Source organism: Oncorhynchus keta, chromosome 10 (assembly GCF_023373465.1).
Source record: "Oncorhynchus keta strain PuntledgeMale-10-30-2019 chromosome 10, Oket_V2, whole genome shotgun sequence".
Lineage (NCBI taxonomy): Eukaryota > Metazoa > Chordata > Actinopteri > Salmoniformes > Salmonidae > Oncorhynchus > Oncorhynchus keta.
In genome coordinates this window covers 41011464-41032901 of record NC_068430.1, presented here as the reverse complement: position 1 = coordinate 41032901, position 21438 = coordinate 41011464, and the positions used below count along the sequence as shown (strand labels likewise).

Genomic DNA, 21438 nt, shown 5'->3' with positions numbered 1-21438 from the left:
CTATGAACTGTCTCTTGATCTCAAACGCAAACACACACACACAGAGACACACACTTTATACTCTGAGAAGAGGAAAAGCTCTCGTCTCCTCTTTCCCTCCTCCCTTTCTCTTCACTTCTCTGTGAGACCAGTTCAAACACTTGGTGCTCACTCAACTCAATCATAGAGTCCTCTCTCTTGTGGCCTTTTTGGGGTCATTTTACAGCCTGGTATGGTCACGATAACAGGGTCCTATTTTTGTACACTTTTCCTATGGAAATGTTCATATACTAACAAGGACAGCTCAGCGGCATAGATTTAGTACATCCGTTTTCCTTTTCCCTTTTTGCTTAATTTGTCCAATGGAACTGTACAAAACTCTCAAATGTGTTTGTGCAAAACGAGACACGTTGTTCAGACACACATACTCACAGTCTTTCTCCAGATTACTGCTCTTTTCGATGTGCTATGGACTCTCCGTTTCTATTTTCTGTAGATCAGCCTTTGCGCCACCGATCTCATATGAATTCCCATTAATGTAATCTGATTTTAAAAGAACGTGCATTTGAATGTTGTCTTTCCCATGATGTGGACAGAGGGTGGCGGTGTTTGGGTGAGTGTTGGCGACCTCTCATCTCGGAGGCACTCTGCTCGTCCCTTACTTTCCATCCGCTTTGGGTAGGGAGGCAGCTCTGAGCCTGGCAACCAAACTGAGCACAGCGTTCTTCAGTCTGGTGTGACCAGGCTAGGATTCTCCCTTCCTATAAGGAAACAGGACAAAATACTAGAGCGTGTTGATTTGAAACAACATGTTAATTGTGTGTATTTGATTTGCTACTGTATTCGCCCAAACATTTATCCAAGTCTTAAAATGAATAATTCAGAGTGAATGGGGAGTGCTTTTCTTGGTGCAATGTTTTGTTGTACATTTAGCTACTGACAATGTGTGTGTTTTCCCTCAGATACTTAAAAAGTAACTAATAGAGGGGTCCTTTTAATGTACGGGGGGAGGATTGGTTTTTAACCTCACTGCTTATAGACTTATTGAGCAACACACATTCTGCAATACAAGTTGTGTAGAGGTTTTTGTCGGCATTTTCTGCATAATTCTATTACAATCACAATATTAAATTTACTTTAACATACTTGGTTTAGTGGCATGGAGCAGTATTGTCACTGTATGATTTTGAGCTCTGTAGCTCACACTGATATGCAAAGAGCTGGCTCTATGGACAAGGACATAAATGGACCCTAATACACACACACACACACACACACACACACACTGGGTTGGTTTCCAGGCAACAGGGACCTTTCTAACCATGGGTCCCTGAAATGCCCTCAGAGTCACATGGTAATCTGTACACACAGATCTGCAGTCAGTACCTAGTCTGTTTCCCAAATGACACCCTATTCCCTATAAAGTCTACTGCTTTTGACTAGGGCCCATAGGGCTCTGGTCAAAAGTAGTGCCCTATATAGGGAATAGGGTGCCATTTGGGATGCACAACAAGTCAATAATGGCATCCAAATATCCTCGTTACCTGATCCCAAATCACTGCAGTGGGTCACGTTTGAGCATTTGTTTTTGATATGTACGTAATTGATTTACTTATTTCATCATTCACTGTTTATTTTTTTGAAGTGTCCTTGTAATGTTGCATATTTGAATCATTGTGAAGCAGGTGATTTTAACTTTCCACATGTTGCTTATATTTTTATGCTAAATGTTTGTTTTTTATGGTTTTCAACCCAGTTGTCATCACTTGGCATGTTGGTTGTGGTATAAATACACACGTACGTTTCATTTTAATTTCTTAACGCTTTGAAAGAATAAAGGTAATTGTGCTAGTGCCAAATTTTCAATGCAATGTCTTTAACACTGTTGAGGTATATGGCGCACTTCCAAGTCCTTGCTGCGATCGGATTGGTGAAGCCATTTTGGATGTCGTAGAACAACATTGGCTGGATCAGCCAGTGCCATGGGGTGCATCTCAAACATCTAAATTGGCTTCCTCTGCTTATTTCCTCCATTTGTGTTGATGTGAAAGTACTGGACAGGTGAAAGCAACCCCCTTGAATACAACCTCAATATAGCTTACAGTGAAGTGTAAATTAAGAAGAGACAAATAGGGAAGCCATTTTAGACTATTGAGATGCACCTCTGGGTTTTGGGTGTCAGTAAAAGAGAGGCAAATAACCTAGAGGGGGCAAACTGAGGATGGCCTCAGCACAGTATAGTCGGCAGATTAAAGGTGTATAGTAATTGTTGCTTTAAAATTACTACATGTTACTATTGGGTGTTTTGTCTGGCCTCCTGAGGCTCGGGTGCCATTTCTGGTGATGTTTGGAACGGTTTTGTTTCTTCAACCCGCTGAGACGTGGGTTTTTAAAGCACTTTCAGCCTTGCTATGCCATAGATTCCTTGAGCTTCTCTAGTAGTGCAACTGTGTTGACATGAACATGATGAATCTACAGAGGGGCATTTCACCTAGCCTGGTTAATGAGGAATGCTGCTAACATAATATTCTAATTTAATTTTGAAATTCATAGACTGAGGTGTAACAGAAGAAGGGTTAGTACCACTTCATATTGACCCTGTTTTAAGTCAGGCTCTCTTTCTAAGCCATTAAATCCTAAATTGTTCAAGTTAGTGTGCCAAATAATGGATCAAGCTCAATGAAATATCCCTCTGATAGCCTTTATAGCCATGCTTTGGAGACCGGAGACACAGACAATGAAAACAAGTGTAAGTGCTGCCAGGGTGCCTGAATATAGCCCTGGACACCTGGACAGTTACAGTTTAAAGTTGAATGAGTTCCTCAATCAAGGGGAAATTACTGGAAAGATTTCTTGAGAGTAGCCATGACCACAGGTTTAGGCACCAGCCCAAATGTTGTAATGCAACAAAATGGAGCCCTTTAAAGAGAGGCTTTAAAAAAAAAAGTTTTATCTACACCCTATGTAAATCATCAGGGATTGTAATTCTTATTAGCTTTTGCTACATTTATTCATCCTATTACATTTCTTTGCTTTAGTTCTATGCTCTCTCTGTTGACTCAGAAATCCCAGACCTAAGTGGGAAGCAACCCGTCTGACTACTCTCAAAGCCTTTTTATTTTCATGTTTACAAGTTAACCTTGTCATTTAATCCCCTTAATTTATCTGAAAGGAACTATTTTACCCCAATACTCCTGAGTGGCGCAGTGGTCTAAGGCTCTGCATCGCAGTGCTAGAGGCGTCACTGCAGACCCTGGTTCGATCCCTTGCTGTATCACAACCGGCTGTGATCGCGAGTGCCATAGGGTGGCGCACAATTGGCCCAGCGTCATACGGGTTTGTCCGGGGTAGGCTGTCATTGTAAATAATAATTTGTTCTTAACTGACTTGCCTAGTTAAATTTTTAAAAAGTGGTTTTGTTTTTTCCTTTCCTCTTTCCTGTTTTATTTGCCCATGTACCTCTGTTGTCATGTTTTATGAGATGGCTATATGGTACCTGATTGCTGATCATTTTTAATTCAATGTGATTGATGCCAATAAATAAATAGTTTATTTCTGACATTCATTGTTTTTGTCTCAACGACTATGCACACAAGACACACAATGAATGCTCACAGTTAAGACTATGAGCAGATAGGTTGCTTTTTTTAAATTTTGATCTTGACAAACTCACGTCCCCAATCTAGTCTGCATTTCCTGCCTTGCTCGTTCTGGAAATCCACAGCCGGCGTGGCTGCTTTCACGCGGCATAAAACGATCGCACCCACGGTTAGCATCCGACAAAAAGATTGACACAGCTGGCCAATCATGTCTGTGGACCATTGTTGTCGTAGTGGATTGTGATTGGCTGTTAACGCTGTATATTACTTGTGCGCTTCCTATGTAGCTCTCTTTCTTTCACGCGTCCTTGGTAAGAGGTAAGGAGTTTTCATGGGCTTGATTCTTTATGTAGGATTACACGTTAAAATGTGTTTCGCTGTATTATTTGATAAAATACTTTACGTTGAACTACAGTACTGTGATAATGTCACAAGATCAATAGGATTACTTGTTTAAATGTTGTTTCATCTGCGGCCTATTCGGCACACTGCCGCCATGTGCTACCATTATTTCCGTGACATTTTAGCTAGCTAAACTTGCTTCTAACCCATAATGGTACAACATTTTCACCTTAAATACACTTCCAATAACATGTCTTAACTAGTTATCTAGCTATATGTATGTAGGCTACGTTATTTTTGCTACGTCAGCTAGCTACAAGTTAAAGCTAGTCCTATTTTGCAGTGTATTAGCGCTAGCTAGGTGAGTAACGATAGTGACTGCCAGTTTATCTAGATGGCTACTAACTAGCAAGTTTGGCGCTTACTGTGATTGTAACTTTGTTGCCCTGATACCTGTCTAAAATAGTTCTCTTTTCCATAGAAAATCTTGTCTTTAAACCAGCTGTTTAAGCGATCCTTCGAAGCACTGCAAAGATGCCGAGGGAAGACAGGACCACGTGGAAGTCCAACTATTTTATGAAAATCATCGTACGTTGAAATAACTGACCACTTTTGATGCACGGAAGTGTGTGAACCATGGAACGCCGTAGGGTCTTTGCGTGTCAGAGGCACGTTAAATAAGCTTGTTGACCAATCAGGACCGGTATGACTGCACGTCACAATAATTTTACGGAACTATTACACGTTGATTACATTTACTCGTATTTCCTATGTCACAACGATTAGTCGATACGTATGCTATGATGCTGTTGTCTCGCGCATTTACAGTGCTGGTCATACAAAAAAGTTAGATAACTTATGGATGCCAACAACGTTTTTCTCAAAAACATAGCGAAATTACATCTGTTTCAGTAACTATTGTTTTAACTAGCGAACTATACAGCTAGGTGTCATCTAAAATAGCCACAATTTATAAGACAGTATTTATTTGCTCTGTCGGACTCGTCTATTTGAAGCTAGCCATAATAGTGGAATTTGCGTTTATCCTTCAAAATAAGTATGCCATTGACAGTGGTACAAATAGTAGAATTATACCATAATTGCTAACCAGGATTGGAATGTTATAGAAAATCAACAGACTAATCTGAAATCACTGTATACTTTAGAATTGCATTGGGAACATACTTATTGAACTCTACAGCCTTTACCTATGGGTTGTGGCTCAATGACATGGTATCAGTCTACTCAGTGACACCCAGAGAACATTAGTGTGGTAGCTCTTATTGCGGGAATCTGAAATTACTGAATTGAGCCACATTTATTGTCAACTCATATGTATTGAACACTTCCAGAGGAAAAACAATACTACGTGGAGATTTTGGAGTCTTTTAACTGAAGATGTTGGGGGGGGGGCAGGTCTTGGTTATTGAGTAGAATGATACACCGTTTCTTGATCCCAATCCTTACCTAAAGCAATGCAATATGAATGTCAATACACACAATAGGCTGACTGGGGAAGGGATTTCAGTCCTTTGCCCAAGCGAAAACTAGGTACCCACTAAGCTGTGGTTCAACACACAGTACAATAGAACTGTTTGATGTGTCAAACTGAAAGCTTTTTTGACACGCAAAGACTCTTTTAACGGCATTCCATAATAAACCGTTTGATTGACCATGTACAACGCAGGATAAGTTACAGTGCATTTTGTTCAGTACTGCTCTGTCGTTCCCCCTGCACACAGAAACCTGTCTCCTCGCTATCCCGGTCTGCCTCCATCCCACGGTTGACGGGGACGCATGGTCTCAGACACTTTTGTACAGACGCTGTAGCCAACTGAATAAAGCTTTTGCAGTCTAATCCCATGGTAGTGGGTTTACATTTCCTCAAGCAGTGAAATTTAGAAGTTGTGTCTTTTACTTTTCTTTTTGCAGCAATTGCTGGATGACTATCCCAAATGTTTCATTGTCGGCGCCGACAATGTGGGCTCCAAGCAGATGCAGGCCATCCGTCTGTCCTTGCGTGGGAAGGCTGTGGTTCTCATGGGTAAAAACACCATGATGCGCAAAGCCATCCGCGGCCACCTGGAGAACAACCCCGCCCTGGAGAAGTAAGTTCACAGCAAACACATTTTGGCCTAAGAGGCTGGCCATGGTCGCATTCACTAGGAAGTCAAAGGGACAGCCTGGCGTAGGCCAATAAGATGAGCTTGTTATCAATATAGGTTGCAAACTTTTGCTGCTGTGTGCACGACCCAGTTGTCAAAGGCTTAAATGCAGCTATCGGGCCCATGGATTGGCTATTTATAAAGCAGGATAAGTTACAGTGCTGCGTGTTCAGTACTGCACTGTCGTTCCCCCTGCACACAGAAACCTGTCTCCTACTATCCCTGTCTGTCTGCATCCCACAGCTGGCAGGGACGCTTGGTCTCAGACAAGTGTTTTCTCAAGTCTTGCTAATCGTGTATCCGTTGGATGGATTGAGATGTTAAGTGTTGCCGTCTTCACAGGTTGCTGCCTCACATCAAAGGAAATGTGGGCTTTGTCTTCACCAAGGAGGACCTGGCTGAGATCAGGGACATGCTGCTGGCCAATAAGGTGACTGCAGTGTTGGATGCTCTGGTCTAGCAGGGAATTGTCAAGGTTTGTCCCAAATGGCACTCTTGTATCGTACTACTTTGGAATGGGGCACTATATAGGGCAGGGTGCCATTTGGACCAAATACAATGTTATTTAGTAATACAATGTAGCAGATCCAGATTTTGGATTATGCTTCAGGATGAGATGGTGACGCAGGATAAGTTACAGTGCAGCTTGTTAAGTGCTGCTCTGTCGTTCCCCCTGCACATATCAACTAGATTCCTACTATCCCTGTCTGTCTGCATCCTACGGCTGACGGGGACGCTTGGTCTCAGACACTGTCCTGTGGATTTTGCTCAGTCTCGTAGGCTGTCATTTGGCATGCATCCATGGACGGTGCACTTTTTTTGTTTGAATTGGAGCCATGGCTTGATTGTTCACTGACCTCCAACCCTCTGCCCCTCAGGTGCCAGCTGCTGCCCGTGCCGGTGCTATTGCCCCCTGTGACGTGACTGTGCCAGCCCAGAACACTGGGCTGGGTCCTGAGAAGACTTCCTTCTTCCAGGCCCTGGGCATCACCACCAAGATCTCCAGAGGAACTATTGAAATATTGGTGAGTATGGCAACTGTATTCATAGTCCTCGGGCAGCATCTCGGCCAGTCTATGTTTAATGGGCTCTACTATAAACTAGTGGGCTTGTTGCATTCAGTCATCAAAATAAGAGATTCTTCAGTGATGAGACGATGACGAGTCGGAATTGGACACGATCTGTCTCTGGGGTCACTGGGTCAGGGTCACGTTCTGTGACTTTGGTTTCAGGTCCCCAGAGCAGTGTGTCTTTTCACTTGAAGACATCGAGGCATTTGTCTGAGAAGGGTTTCTTCTTGATTTGATCAATTATGTTGCTAGGCTTGTCTGGGTGTAATGACCTGTGTCCTGTCATGTAGGATATGTATATAATCATTTATTCTCTAGAAAACAATAAACAGGTTTTCTGAAAGTGAAACACTTGTTGACTAAGTGTATGATTGCTTCATTTCTCCCCACAGAGCGACGTGATGCTCATCAAGCCTGGAGACAAGGTGGGAGCCAGCGAGGCCACACTCCTCAACATGTTGAACATCTCTCCCTTCTCCTTCGGTCTGCTCATCCAGCAGGTGTATGACAACGGTAGTGTCTACAGCCCTGAGGTGCTCGACATTACTGAGGATGCTCTGCACGCCAGGTTCCTGGAGGTGAGGAAGCATATGCACAATTCCTTGTAAATAAAGCCTTGGGTCCATAATCCAAAACCCGTTGTATTGGTGCCTTGGCTAGTGTAGCGCTGTGTCCTATTATGTTGTCATTGGTTCCCCTTCCATCATATCTAAAGTTCTACAAACGAGTAATACAACCATTGGAAGAGGAATGTAATAGAAGCTGTGAATTTCAGGCCATTTTTTTCCTTTTGTCTGAGGGAGCAGGATAAGTTACAGTGCAGCTTGTTAAGTGCTACTCTGTCGTTCCCCCTGCACACATTAACTAGTTTCCTACTATCCCTGTCTGTCTGCATCCCACGGCTGGCAGGGACGCTTGGTCTCAAACAAATCTTGATGTGTTGAACAGACTTGGGTGAAGTGCTGAAAGTTGCTGTCATACCTGACAACTTTGTTTCTTTCAGGGTGTTCGTAACATAGCCAGTGTGTGTCTGGAGATCGGATACCCCACTCTGGCCTCTGTCCCTCACACCATCATCAACGGATACAAGAGGGTCCTGGCAGTCGCCGTGGAGACTGACTACTCCTTCCCTCTGGCAGACAAGGTATGTTGGACCACATGGTATTGAAATGGATGACGGGCCAAATACTGGCCCAGTCCACAAACAGTTGCTGTAGGGCTGAAATAATTGTATTAGTAATATGGTTGTAGCTCCACCTTGCCCTCCAGTCTAAGGAATGTTCACTCGCTTATGCCTATCAAATCCTTTGCTCTAACATTTACATGGGGAATAGGTGCCACTGTTTTGAGTCCCAGCTGCAGGATAAGTTACAGTGCAGCTTGTTAAGTGCTACTCTGTCGTTCCCCCTGCACACATTAACTAGTTTCCTACTATCCCTGTCTGTCTGCATCCCACGGCTGGCAGGGACGCTTGGTCTCAGACACTAGGTTGCCCATTGGCATGTTTTATCCATAGCTTTCTACATTTTAGTTCACATTGCTTCTCTACCCCCTTTTACTCCCAGGTGAAGGCCTACCTAGCTGACCCCACAGCCTTCGCTGTAGCTGCTCCTGTGGCTGCGGCAGTGACTGCTGCTGCCCCAGCCGCTGCTAAAGAAGAGGCCAAGGAGGAGTCTGAGGAGGGCTCGGACGACGACATGGGCTTTGGCTTGTTTGATTAGACCGCAGTAAACTCCACTCCTATGGTTGCTGACCGAATTCAAGAAGATCATTGAATTTTAAATAAAATCTAGAAAATGAATTCATGTTTGTATGTTTTACCAATGTTGCTAAATGTAAAGTCAGGTTCTTGGGCCACAACCTGATTGGTGTGGCTGGCACACCTGGATGAGAAGGTTCTTGTCAAGTGTAAGTCTGACACCATGTATTGTAAAAACCTGTAGTCGTGAACTAGCTGCTTAGCTATTTAGTCTTGTGGGCTGGAGAATGTCAATGTTCCCAATAGATTCATATGGGTACAGAAATAAAACCTGTAGTGCCTGTGGGTAGAGTTCTATGATCGGTTCTCATCTTTCTGAACATGTCTTGCACAGGTTGAGAAATGACCTCAGATATTTGTATGGTAGTGTTCAACCTGAGAAGCAGCATATGATGTGGTCTCTGCCAGAATTAGTACATAAAGGTTGTCTGACCTCTGAAGCCAGCAATAAGAGGCCAGAGTTTCGGTTATAAGGTATGGATTTGTTTTGATATTGCACTTTAAAGGTTCATGTCTAGGTGAGGGCTTTATGGCAGTTGAGAATCTCTTATAGGTGGTTGTAGGATTTAATTGTTTATGGATTTTTGAGCATGTATCGTATTTCTGCTCTGCATGCTGTACAATTGTTTTTGCAGAGCCTCAATTTTGTGAATTCTTGGTGAGTGGACCTCAGAGGGCAATGGGCTCTAACTGCATGGCCTAAACACATTCAAGTCATTTTAGCCAGATCCTAATTCGGATGTCAAGTTTTAATTTTGGTGTAAAAATGCCGTGGCCTTTAATCAGATCGTTCACATCTTTGTAGAAGTTACCTGTGATGCTGAGGTAGGTATGATTTTTATGTGTGCTCTAGAGCAACGGCATCTAAGTGGAATTTGTACATGTGCTGCTGTAGGCGCCTGGTTAGGGACAGAAGCACCAGATCATCTGCAATCTAAACATTTGACTTGAGTCAAGTTGGGTGAGACCCGAGTGCTGCAGACTGTTCACTCGCGAGGTAACTGATTTATGTTGAGGGTGGAACTCGAGCTGCATCCGTCTCACCCCCATGCCCCGAGGAAAGAAATACATTTTTGAACGCAGTTTGTTTACATCGATTTTATGTAACGTTTTCCCCCAAACACTGCTTTCAATGGATATGTATATAGCAGAACATCATGCCAAATTGAGTCAAAGGTGTTTTTTAAAACCGTAAGTTGCTAAAAAGCCAATTTGATGTCTCAGGACATTGTTTTCACTGAGGTAATGATAATGCAGAGGAACATCCAATGTCTGCCATGATTTTGGATGTAGTTGCTGCACCTAGTGCACGTGTGATGTCCAAGTCTATTTTCTTCCAAACTCGGTTAGTTGAAACCAGTTTTAATCTACGGGTGTGTTCTAGCCTACAGTCGTGGCCAAAAGTTTTGAATGACGCATATTCATTTTCACAAAGTTTGCTGCCTCCGTTTGTTTGATGGTAATTTGCATATACTCCAGAATGTTATGAAGAGTGATCAGATTAATTGCAATTAGTTGCGAAGTCCATCTTTGCCATGCAAATTAACTGAATCCCAAAAAAACATTTCCACTGCATTTAAGCTCTGCCACAAAAGGACCAGTTGACATGACCATGATAATCTAACTAATTAGACGGGCATGTCAGTCTGTTAGGCATCGTCAAAACAGATTTCCGTTCTGTTTTATTATGCGTCTCAATAAAGACTGTCATTAAGCACCTGGGAAAGTCATGTGTCATTTTTGTGAAAGGAAACTGACCAAATATCAATTTATAGAGTAGAAACTGCACTAGGCTATATTCATAGGTGAATGGTGTAGGCCTATCTCATATCCCTTCCCTGTCCTTGCAGGTATATAAACATGTTCCATCACAAGCTAAATGTATATTCTGAGTTCAATATGCAAAGTTTATTGCATTTCAGCTGACTTCAGACTTTGTGGGACACACATAGCAGCTGTGAGGGTGTAAACTCAATTCAATCATTAGCTATGCTTTTAAAAGGACACTAGATGGGGCAGTTCAATTAAAACATTTTTTTACTCACTTTGACACATTTTTTCAGATGTAAAACTCTTAACTGATAACACTTGTAATGTCCCCATCTTATGTAAAGAACATTTGTTGTGCATTCATCGGAGTTGAACACATCTATAGCTTTCATAACAGTGTCATATTCCTTGCTTGAAACCTCAAAGTTGTATATTTCCATACATTCTCTCTCTAAATTGATTCCCACAAATACTAACTAATTGGTTGTCAATGACAATGGTTTTCGAGAACTAGTTACGGTAAAATAACTTCTTGTTTCTATGTTATATCAACCCATTATTCCATATATAACATTTTATGAGGTGAAAATACTTTTCAGAAACGTTGTGTTTATACAGCAAAGCCCAGCACATTAAAGTCTGCTTGTGAAAAGCCGCCAAATTTCACAGGATGTTTACCCACAATATAGGGACATTGTCGAGCTTCTGAAAAGCAATATGAGGAATAATATTCCAGAAACTATTAGTGTTTTTAAAGTACCTTTTAACCCAGTTGACTTTTGATATCTGATAAAAGAGAGTGAAGACATCTAAGGTACAGCAAGTGGATTTGGGAATGTCAATCGATGAAAAAAGATGCACGAGCTAGCCCCTCAGTTTTAGATAAAAGCACCCTCCCTTTGAAGACTTAAATCCCTCCCTAACCACGAGGATAATTTATTTTTGATAGCTTCACTTGCAGGATTCAAATTAGGATCATTCACAACCTTAAGATTTTTGGTGATCTTTACACCGAGGTAGGTTGCACATGGTTTATGAACTGATACGTAAAACGACACCGGACTCAAAACTTTGAATATTTCTATTTAAATTATTGCAAACAACATAATGTTATTTATATGGGGGATACAACCTTCCCAGCTCTGCAGATGTTGCTATGAAGAGACAGAATCATTAGATAATTTGTTTTGGTACTGTCCATATGTGGCATGTATTTTGGTCACAGGTCCAGGAATGGCTGAAGAATTGCAATGTTTTCATGGAACTAACTCTGTAGATAGCACTACTGGGTAATCTGAAAAGTCATAGTCAATCGATCAATAATATAATAATACTTTTAGCAAAAAAAAATGTATTTTCAATTTACAATCTGTAGAAAAAAATTACAATAGAAAGGTTCAGAACTTGTGCGAATGTAACAGGGTTGGTTATGTTTCCACTTGCCTCTAAAGAAATGTATATTTAATGTTCAAGCATTTTAATTGGTTAGTTCAACTCCGATGACAATAAGGTGTGTTGTGATTGGTCCCGCTTGCAGATAGGGGGAGATTGCGAACGTCAGGTCTTCCCAGTATGAAAATGTGCTGCAAGGGGTAGGTTACGTTCTGAATACTGTTTTCTATTTTCTATTTTACAATGTGTACAAGTTTGCTGTATGTTACTGATTTATACATGTGTGGGTATATGGTACCTGTTAGGGATTGAGGGGCTTTCTGGGATGTGCTTTGGCATATGATTGCTGTAAATAAGTGTGTTAGCTAGCATACACCGATGTAATGGTCACATAAGCCCACTGCTAACACAGTTGTCTTTATGCTACAGATTTTGCCATCGACAGCCATCAATACCGTTAAGCCCTGCACAACTAACGTCTGGTGGTCCCAGCGCGCACGACCCACGTGGAGTTCCAGGTCTCCGGTAGCCTCTGGAACTGCCGATCTGCGGCCAACAAGGCAGAGTTCATCTCAGCCTATGCCTCCCTCCAGTCCCTCGACTTCTTGGCACTGACGGAAACATGGATCACCACAGATAACACTGCCACTCCTACTGCTCTCTCTTCGTCCGCCCACGTGTTCTCGCACACCCCGAGAGCTTCTGGTCAGCGGGGTGGTGGCACCGGGATCCTCATCTCTCCCAAGTGGTCATTCTCTCTTTCTCCCTTACCCATCTGTCTATCACCTCCTTTGAATTCCATGCTGTCACAGTTACCAGCCCTTTCAAGCTTAACATCCTTATCATTTATCGCCCTCCAGGTTCCCTTGGAGAGTTCATCAATGAGCTTGATGCCTTGAAAAGCTCCTTTCCTGAGGACGGCTCACCTCTCACAGTTCTGGGCGACTTTAACCTCCCCACGTCTACCTTTGACTCATTCCTCTCTGCCTCCTTCTTTCCACTCCTCTCCTCTTTTGACCTCACCCTCTCACCTTCCCCCCTACTCACAAGGCAGGCAATACGCTCGACCTCATCTTTACTAGATGCTGTTCTTCCACTAACCTCATTGCAACTCCCCTCCAAGTCTCCGACCACTACCTTGTATCCTTTTCCTCTCGCTCTCATCCAACACTTCCCACACTGCCCCTACTCGGATGGTATCGCGCCGTCCCAACCTTCGCTCTCTCTCCCCCGCTACTCTCTCCTCTTCCATCCTATCATCTCTTCCCTCTGCTCAAACCTTCTCCAACCTATCTCCTGATTCTGCCTCCTCAACCCTCCTCTCCTCCCTTTCTGCACCCTTTGACTCTCTATGCCCCCTATCCTCCAGGCCGGCTCGGTCCTCCCCTCCCGCTCCGTGGCTCGACGACTCATTGCGAGCTCACAGAACAGGGCTCCGGGCAGCCGAGCGGAAATGGAGGAAAACTCGCCTCCCTGCGGACCTGGCATCCTTTCGCTCCCTCCTCTCTACATTTTCCTCTTCTGTCTCTGCTGCTAAAGCCACTTTCTACCACTCTAAATTCCAAGCTTCTGCCTCTAACCCTAGGAAGCTCTTTGCCACCTTCTCCTCCCTCCTGAATCCTACTCCCCCTCCCCCCTCCTCCCTCTCTGCAGATGACTTCGTCAACCATTTTGAAAAGAAGGTCGACGACATCCGATCCTCGTTTGCTAAGTCAAACGACACCGCTGGTTCTGCTCACACTGCCCTACCCTGTGCTCTGACCTCTTTCTCCCTCTCTCTCCAGATGAAATCTCGTGTCTTGTGACGGCCGGCCGCCCAACAACCTGCCCGCTTGACCCTATCCCCTCCTCTCTTCTCCAGACCATTTCCGGAGACCTTCTCCCTTACCTCACCTCGCTCATCAACTCATCCCTGACCGCTGGCTACGTCCCTTCCGTCTTCAAGAGAGCGAGAGTTGCACCCCTTCTGAAAAAACCTACACTCGATCCCTCCGATGTCAACAACTACAGACCAGTATCCCTTCTTTCTTTTCTCTCCAAAACTCTTGAACGTGCCGTCCTTGGCCATCTCTCCCGCTATCTCTCTCAGAATGACCTTCTTGATCCAAATCAGTCAGGTTTCAAGACTAGTCATTCAACTGAGACTGCTCTTCTCTGTATCACGGAGGCGCTCCGCACCGCTAAAGCTAACTCTCTCTCCTCTGCTCTCATCCTTCTAGACCTATCGGCTGCCTTCGATACTGTGAACCATCAGATCCTCCTCTCCACCCTCTCCGAGTTGGGCATCTCCGGCGCGGCCCACGCTTGGATTGCGTCCTACCTGACAGGTCACTCCTACCAGGTGGCGTGGCGAGAATCTGTCTCCTCACCACGCGCTCTCACCACTGGTGTCCCCAGGGCTCTGTTCTAGGGCCCTCTCCTATTCTCGCTATACACCAAGTCACTTGGCTCTGTCATAACCTCACATGGTCTCTCCTATCATTGCTATGCAGACGACACACAATTAATCTTCTCCTTTCCCCTTCTGATGACCAGGTGGCGAATCGCATCTCTGCATGTCTGGCAGACATATCAGTGTGGATGACGGATCACCACCTCAAGCTGAACCTCGGCAAGACGGAGCTGCTCTTCCTCCCGGGGAAGGACTGCCCGTTCCATGATCTCGCCATCACGGTTGACAACTCCACTGTGTCCTCCTCCCAGAGTGCTAAGAACCTTGGCGTGATCCTGGACAACACCCTGTCGTTCTCAACTAACATCAAGGCGGTGGCCCGTTCCTGTAGGTTCATGCTCTACAACATCCGCAGAGTACGACCCTGCCTCACACAGGAAGCGGCGCAGGTCCTAATCCAGGCACTTGTCATCTCCCGTCTGGACTACTGCAACTCGCTGTTGGCTGGGCTCCCTGCCTGTGCCATTAAACCCCTACAACTCATCCAGAACGCCGCAGCCCGTCTGGTGTTCAACCTTCCCAAGTTCTCTCACGTCACCCCGCTCCTCCGCTCTCTCCACTGGCTTCCAGTTGAAGCTCGCATCCGCTACAAGACCATGGTGCTTGCCTACGGAGCTGTGAGGGGAACGGCACCTCAGTACCTCCAGGCTCTGATCAGGCCCTACACCCAAACAAGGGCACTGCGTTCATCCACCTCTGGCCTGCTCGCCTCCCTACCACTGAGGAAGTACAGTTCCCGCTCAGCCCAGTCAAAACTGTTCGCTGCTCTGGCCCCCAATGGTGGAACAAACTCCCTCACTACGCCAGGACAGCGGAGTCAATCACCACCTTCCGGAGACACCTGAAACCCCACCTCTTTAAGGAATACCTAGGATAGGATAAGTAATCCTTCTCACCCCCTTTTAAGATTTAGATGCACTATTGTAAAGTGACTGTTCCACTGGATGTCATAAGGTGAATGCACCAATTTGTAAGTCGCTCTGGATAAGAGCGTCTGCTAAATGACTTAAATGTAATGTAAATGTGCTGTTTCCCATTTAACAACAGCAGAAATAAATTATGCTCAACTGGGACCACTGGCCGAAGTGATTTATTTTGAGAAAACACAACCCATGGAGAATACATATACATCTGCTACACTGGTGCCGTGACCCGGATCACTGGTTGCTGCAGAAAAGGAGGAGGTCAAAAGGGGGGTGTGTGTAAGGGATGTGAAACGGCTAGCTAGTTAGCGGTGGTGCGCACTCTAAATAGCGTTTCAATCGGTGACGTCACTTGTTCTGAGACCTTGAAGTATTTTGTGGAGCAATGGGTAACGATGCTTCGTGGGTGACTGTTGTTGATGTGTGCAGAGGGTCCCTGGTTCGCGCCCGGGTATGGGCGAGGGGACGGTCTAAAGTTATACTGTTACACGAAACATCACAGCACAGTTGAAAAATATATGGCAAATAGAAATCTAATATGGATGGCGATAAGAGATAGATAGATGGGAGGGGTTGAATGGAACTGATGATTGGGATTAATAACAACAAGATAACTAATGTAAAACATACTGTGTCCGTAAAACATATAGGTTCAGAACTTTTGTGAAAGATATGGCAAATACAAATCCAACCGTATGGAAATCAGAAATAGATGGGAGAGATTGAGGGAAGAGGAAGGACTAGAGTAAAAACAAACTAAATATAGCTATTGTAAAATAGATTTTGTCCATAAATGTATATAGTATGTATAAGCTGGAACTAGAAACCTAAGCGTTGTTGGTCACTAGTTTACTCAAATTAGGGGAGGGGTGGTAAGGGTTAGAAAGTAATAAAGGAAAATATATTTTAAAAGTGATTGAAAAAATAGTTTTAATGATTTTCAACCACTCCACAAATGTCTTGTTAACAAACTATAGTTTTGGCAAGTCTGTTAGGACATCTGAAAAGTGCAAATCAATCCCAGAACAACAGCAAAGGACCTTGTGAAGATGCTAGAGGAAACAGGTACAAAAGTATCTATATTCTCGATAAAACGAGTCCAATGTCAACATAACCTGAAAGGCCGCTCAGCAAGGAAGAAGCCACTGCTCCAAAACCGCCATAAAAAAGCCAGACTACGGTTTGCAACTGCACATGGGGACAAAGACCATACTTTTTGGAGAAATGTTCTCTGGTCTGATGAAATAAAAATAGAACTGTTTGGCCATAATGACAATCGTTATGTTTGAGGAAAAAGGGGGAGGCTTGCTATCCGAAGAACAACATCCCAACCGTGAAGCACGGGGGTGGTAGCATTATGTTGTGGGGGTGCTTTGCTGCAGGAGGGGATGGTGCACTTCACAAAATAGATGGCATCATGAGGAAAGGAAAACAATGAGGGTATATTGAAGCAACATCTCAAGAAATCAGTCAGGAAGTTAAAGCTTGGTCGCAAATGGGTCTTCCAAATGGACAATGACCCCAAGCATACTTCCAAAGTTGTGGGAAAATGGCTTAAGGACAACAAAGTCAAGGTATTAGAGTGGCTATCACAAAGCCCTGACCTCAATCCTAAACAATTTGTGGGCAGAACTGAAAAAGTGTGTGCAAGCAAGGAGGTCTACAAACCTGACTCAGTTACACCAGCTCTGTCAGGAGGAAGGGCCAAAATGTACCCAACTTATTGTGGGAAGCTTGTGGAAGGCTACCCGGAACGTTTGACCCAAATTAAACAATTTAAAGGCAATGCTACCAAATACTAATTGAGTGTAGAGGTCGACCAATTAATCGCAATGGCCGATTAATTAGGGCCGATTTCATGTTTTCATAACAATCGGAAATCGGTATTTTTGTACGCCGATTTTGCTGATTTCTTTATTTTCTTAAAAAAAAAATGTTTAAACTTTATTTAACGAGGCAAGTCAGTTAAGACCACATTCTTTTTTTCAATGCCGGCCTAGGAACGGTGGGTTAACTGCCTTGTTCAGGGACAGAACAACAGATTTTTACCTTGTAAGCTCAGGGATTCAATCTTGCAACCTTACGGTTAACTAGTCCAACGCTCTAACCACCTGCCTCACGAGGAGCCTGCTTGTTACGCGAATGCAGTAAGAAGCACAGGTAAGTTGCTAGCTAGCATTAAACTTATCTTATAAAAAAAATCAATCATAATCACTAGTTATAACTACACATGGTTGATGATATTAGTAGTTTATCTAGCGTGTCCTGCCTTGCATATAATCGATGCGGTGCGCATTTGCGAAAATGGACTGTCTTGCTCCAACGTATACCTAACCATAAACATCAATGACTTTCTTAAAATCAATACACAGAAGTATATATTTTTAAACCTGCATATTTAGCTAAAAGAAAGGTTAGCAGGCAATATTAACCAGGTGAAATTATGTCACTTCTCTTGCGTTCATCAGAGTCAGGGTATATGCAACAGTTTGGGCTGCCTGGCTCATTGCCAAATAATTTGCCCGAATTTTACGTAATTATGGCATAACATTGAAGGTTGTGCAATGTAACAGCAATATTTATACTTAGGGATGCCATCTGTTAGATAAAATACGGAACGGTTCCATATTTCACTGAAATAATAAACGTTTTGTTTTCGAAATGATAGTTTCCGGATTCGACCATATTAATGACCTAAGGCTCGTATTTCTGTGTGTTATTGTGTTATAATTAAGTCTATGATTTGATAGAGCAGTCTGACTGAGCGATGGTAGGCACCAGCAGGCTCGTAATCATTCATTCAAACAGCACTTTCGTGCGTTTTGCCAGCAGCTCTTCGCAATGCTTCAAGCATTGAGCTGTTTATAACTTCAAGTCTATCAACTCCCGAGATTAGGCTGGTGTAACCGATGTGAAATGGTTAGCTAGTTAGCTAACCATTTCAGGGGGTGCGCACTAATAGTCTTTCAAATGTCACTCGCTCTGAGACTTGGAGTAGTTGTTCCCCTTGCTCTGCATGGGTAACGCTGCTTCGAGGGTGGCTGTTGTCGATATGTTCCTGGTTCGAGCCCAGGTATCGGCGAGGAGAGGGATGGAAGCTATACTGTTACACTGGCAATACTAAAGTGCCTATAAGAACAATAGTCAAAGGTATATGAAATACAAATCGTATAGTGAGAAATAATCCTATAATTCCTATAATAACCACAACCTAAATCTTCTTACCTGGGAATATTGAAGACTCATGTTAAAAGGAACCACCAGCTTTCATATGTTCATATGTTGGCGCTCCAGTACCGCTTGCCATGCCGCATTGGAGAGAGTCTATGACTTGGGTGGCTGGAGTTTTTTGGGACACCACCTAGTATATATAGTGGGGAGAACAAGTATTTGATACACTGCTGATTTTGCAGGTTTTCCTACTTACAAAGCATGTAGAGGTCTGTAATTTTTATCATAGGTACACTTCAACTTTGAGAGACGGAATCTAAAACATCCAGAAAAAAAAAATTGTATGATTTTTAAGTAATTAATTTGCATTTTATTACATGACATAAGTATTTGATCACCTACCAACCAGTAAGAATTCCAGCTCTCACAGACCTGTTAGTTTTTCTTTGAGAAACCCTCCTGTTCTCCACTCATTGCCTGTATTAACTGCACCTGTTTGAACTAGTTACCTGTATAAAATACACTTGTCCAAACACTCAATCAAAGACTCCAACCTCTCCACAATGGCCAAGACCAGAAAGCTGTGTAAGGACATCAGGGATAAATTGTAGACCTGCACAAGGCTGGGATGGGCTACAGGACAATAGGCAAGCAGCTTGGTGAGAAGGCAACAACTGTTGGCGCAATTATTAGAAAGTGGAAGAAGTTCAAGATGATGGTCAATCACCCTCGGTCTGGGGCTCCATGCAAGATCTCACCTCGTGGGGCATCAATGATCATGAGGAAGGTGAGGGATCAGCCCAGAACTACACGGCAGGACCTGGTCAATGACCAGAAGAGAGCTGGGACCACTGTCTCAAAGAAAACCATTAGTAACACACTAGGCAGTCATGGATTGAAATCCTGCAGCGCACGCAAGGTCCCCCTGCTCAAGCCAGCGCATGTCCAGGCCCATCTGAAGTTTGCCAATGACCATCTGGATGATCCAGAGGAAGAATGGGAGAAGGTCATGTGGTCTGATGAGACAAAAATAGAGCTTTTTGGTCTAAACTCCACTCGCCATGTTTGGAGTAAGAAGAAGGATGAGTACAACCACAAGAATTACCATCCCAACCGTGAAGCATGCAGGTGGAAACATCATTATTTGGGGATGCTTTTCTGCAAAGGGGACAGGACGACTGCACCATATTGAGGGGCGGATGGATGGGGCCATGTATCACGAGATCTTGGCCAACAACCTCCTTCCCTCAGTAAGAGCATTGAAGATGGGTCGTGGCTGGGTCTTCCAGCACGACAACGACCCAAAACACACAGCCAGGGCAACAAAGGAGTGGCTCCGTAAGAAGCATCTTAAGATCCCAGAGTGGCCTAGCCAGTCTCCAGACCTGAACCCAATAGAAAATCTTTGGAGGGAGCTGAAAGTCCGTATTGCCCAGCGACAGCCCCGAAACCTGAAGGATCTGGAGAAGGTCTGTATGGAGGAGTGGGCCAAAATCCCTGCTGCATTGTGTGCAAACCTGGTCAAGAACTACAGGAAATGTATGATCTCAGTAATTGCAAACAAAGGTTTCTTTACCAAATATTAAGTTATGCTTTTCTGATGTATCAAATACTTATGTTATGCAATAAAATGCAAATGAATTACTTAAAAATCATACAATGTGATTTTCTGGATTTTTGTTCTGTCTCTCACAGTTGAATTGTACCTATGATAAAACATTACAGACCTCTACATGCTTTAAGTAAGTAGGAAAACCTGCAAAATCGGCAGTGTATCGAATACTTGTTCTCCCCACTGTAGGTCCTTTATGGCAGGAATTTTGCCCCAGTGATGTACTGGGCCGTATCCACTACCCTCTGTAGCGCCTTATGGTTGGATGCCGAGCTGTTGCCATAGCAGGCGGTGATTCAACCGGTCAGGATGCTCTCGATGGTGCTGTAGAACGTTTTGAGGATATGGAGATCCATGCCAAATCTTTTCAGTCTCCTGAGGGGGGAAAGGTGTTGCTGTGCCCTCTTCACAACTGTCTTGGTGTGTTTGGACCATGTTAGTTTGTTGGTGATGTGGACGCCAAGGAACTTGAAGCTCTCAACCTGCTCCACTTCAGCCCCGTCGATGTGAATGGCGGCATGCTCGGCCCTCCTTTTCCTGTAGTCCACGATCAGCTCTTTTGTCTTGCTCACATTGAGGGAGAGGTTGTTGTCCTGGAACCATACTGCCCTATAGGCTGTCTCATTGTTAACAGTGGTAGTGTTGTGTTGTCAGCAAACTTAATGATGGTGTTGGAGTCGTGCTTGGCCACGCAGTCGTGGGTGAATAGGGAGTACAGGAGGGGACTAAGCACACACCCCTCAGGATCAGCGTGGCAAATGTGTTGTTGCCTACCCTTACCACCTGGGGGCGGCCCGTCAGGAAGTCCAGGATCCAGTTGCAGAGGGAGGCGTTTAGTCCCAGGATCCTTAGCATAGTAATGAGCTTTGTGGGCACTATGGTGTTGAACGTTGAGTTGTAGTCAACGAACAACATTCTCACATAGGTGTTCCTTTTGTCCAGGTGGGAAAAGGCAGTGTGGCGTGTGATTGAGATTGTGTCATCTGTGGATCTGTTGAAGCGGTATGCGAATTGGAGTGGGTCTAGGGTGTTAGGTTCTAATTCTCAGAGTAAAAACTCAACGGATATTATGAAAGCTTAACCAAGTTTAATTCTTCCCACAGGGTCAATACAGCTGCATTAGACAAAACATGTTTCCATCAACACAAGTATATATACTCCAGTTTAGATGCACTCCTCCTTCTCTCCAACCCTGACATCTGTT

At 43.9% G+C, this 21438-nt stretch overlaps 2 protein-coding genes and 5 non-coding genes across 7 annotated transcripts in view; all 7 read left to right on the top strand.

Annotated features, from left to right (window-relative positions):
* Nucleotides 1–3538, top strand: part of LOC118388747 (mucin-5AC-like) — a 47779-nt gene extending 44241 nt beyond the window's left edge. Inside the window, exon 14 of the mRNA XM_052526055.1 lies at nt 1–3538. This exon is cut by the window's left edge and continues 1169 nt beyond it. The gene's annotated coding sequence lies outside the window, so the exon portion shown is untranslated.
* Nucleotides 3539–3834: 296 nt separating this feature from the next.
* LOC118388748 (60S acidic ribosomal protein P0-like) lies at nt 3835–8956 on the top strand. Its single transcript, XM_035778166.2, has 8 exons — nt 3835–3896; nt 4402–4508; nt 5853–6028; nt 6428–6515; nt 6964–7110; nt 7548–7733; nt 8159–8299; nt 8721–8956. The coding sequence occupies exons 2-8, from the start codon at nt 4455–4457 to the stop codon at nt 8874–8876; spliced, it is 948 nt and encodes a 315-aa protein (XP_035634059.1). The 5' UTR covers nt 3835–3896; nt 4402–4454; the 3' UTR covers nt 8877–8956.
* Nucleotides 6227–6355, top strand: LOC118389649 (small nucleolar RNA SNORA63). Its single transcript, XR_004826781.1, has one exon. It is a non-coding gene; the product is annotated as a small nucleolar RNA SNORA63 (small nucleolar RNA).
* Nucleotides 6708–6836, top strand: LOC118389647 (small nucleolar RNA SNORA63). Its single transcript, XR_004826779.1, has one exon. It is a non-coding gene; the product is annotated as a small nucleolar RNA SNORA63 (small nucleolar RNA).
* LOC118389644 (small nucleolar RNA SNORD15) lies at nt 7226–7374 on the top strand. The gene has a single exon (XR_004826776.1). It is a non-coding gene; the product is annotated as a small nucleolar RNA SNORD15 (small nucleolar RNA).
* Nucleotides 7956–8084, top strand: LOC118389648 (small nucleolar RNA SNORA63). Its single transcript, XR_004826780.1, has one exon. It is a non-coding gene; the product is annotated as a small nucleolar RNA SNORA63 (small nucleolar RNA).
* Nucleotides 8512–8640, top strand: LOC118389650 (small nucleolar RNA SNORA63). Its single transcript, XR_004826782.1, has one exon. It is a non-coding gene; the product is annotated as a small nucleolar RNA SNORA63 (small nucleolar RNA).
* Nucleotides 8957–21438: the final 12482 nt, after the last annotated feature.

Coding starts and splice junctions, on each gene's coding strand:
- LOC118388748 (XM_035778166.2), top strand. CDS start 4,455: ATGCCGAGGGAAGACAGGACCACGTGGAAGTCCAACTATTTTATGAAA. Junction 4,509..5,852: donor ACTATTTTATGAAAATCATC/GTACGTTGAAAT, acceptor TTCTTTTTGCAG/CAATTGCTGGATGACTATCC. Junction 6,029..6,427: donor AACAACCCCGCCCTGGAGAA/GTAAGTTCACAG, acceptor CCGTCTTCACAG/GTTGCTGCCTCACATCAAAG.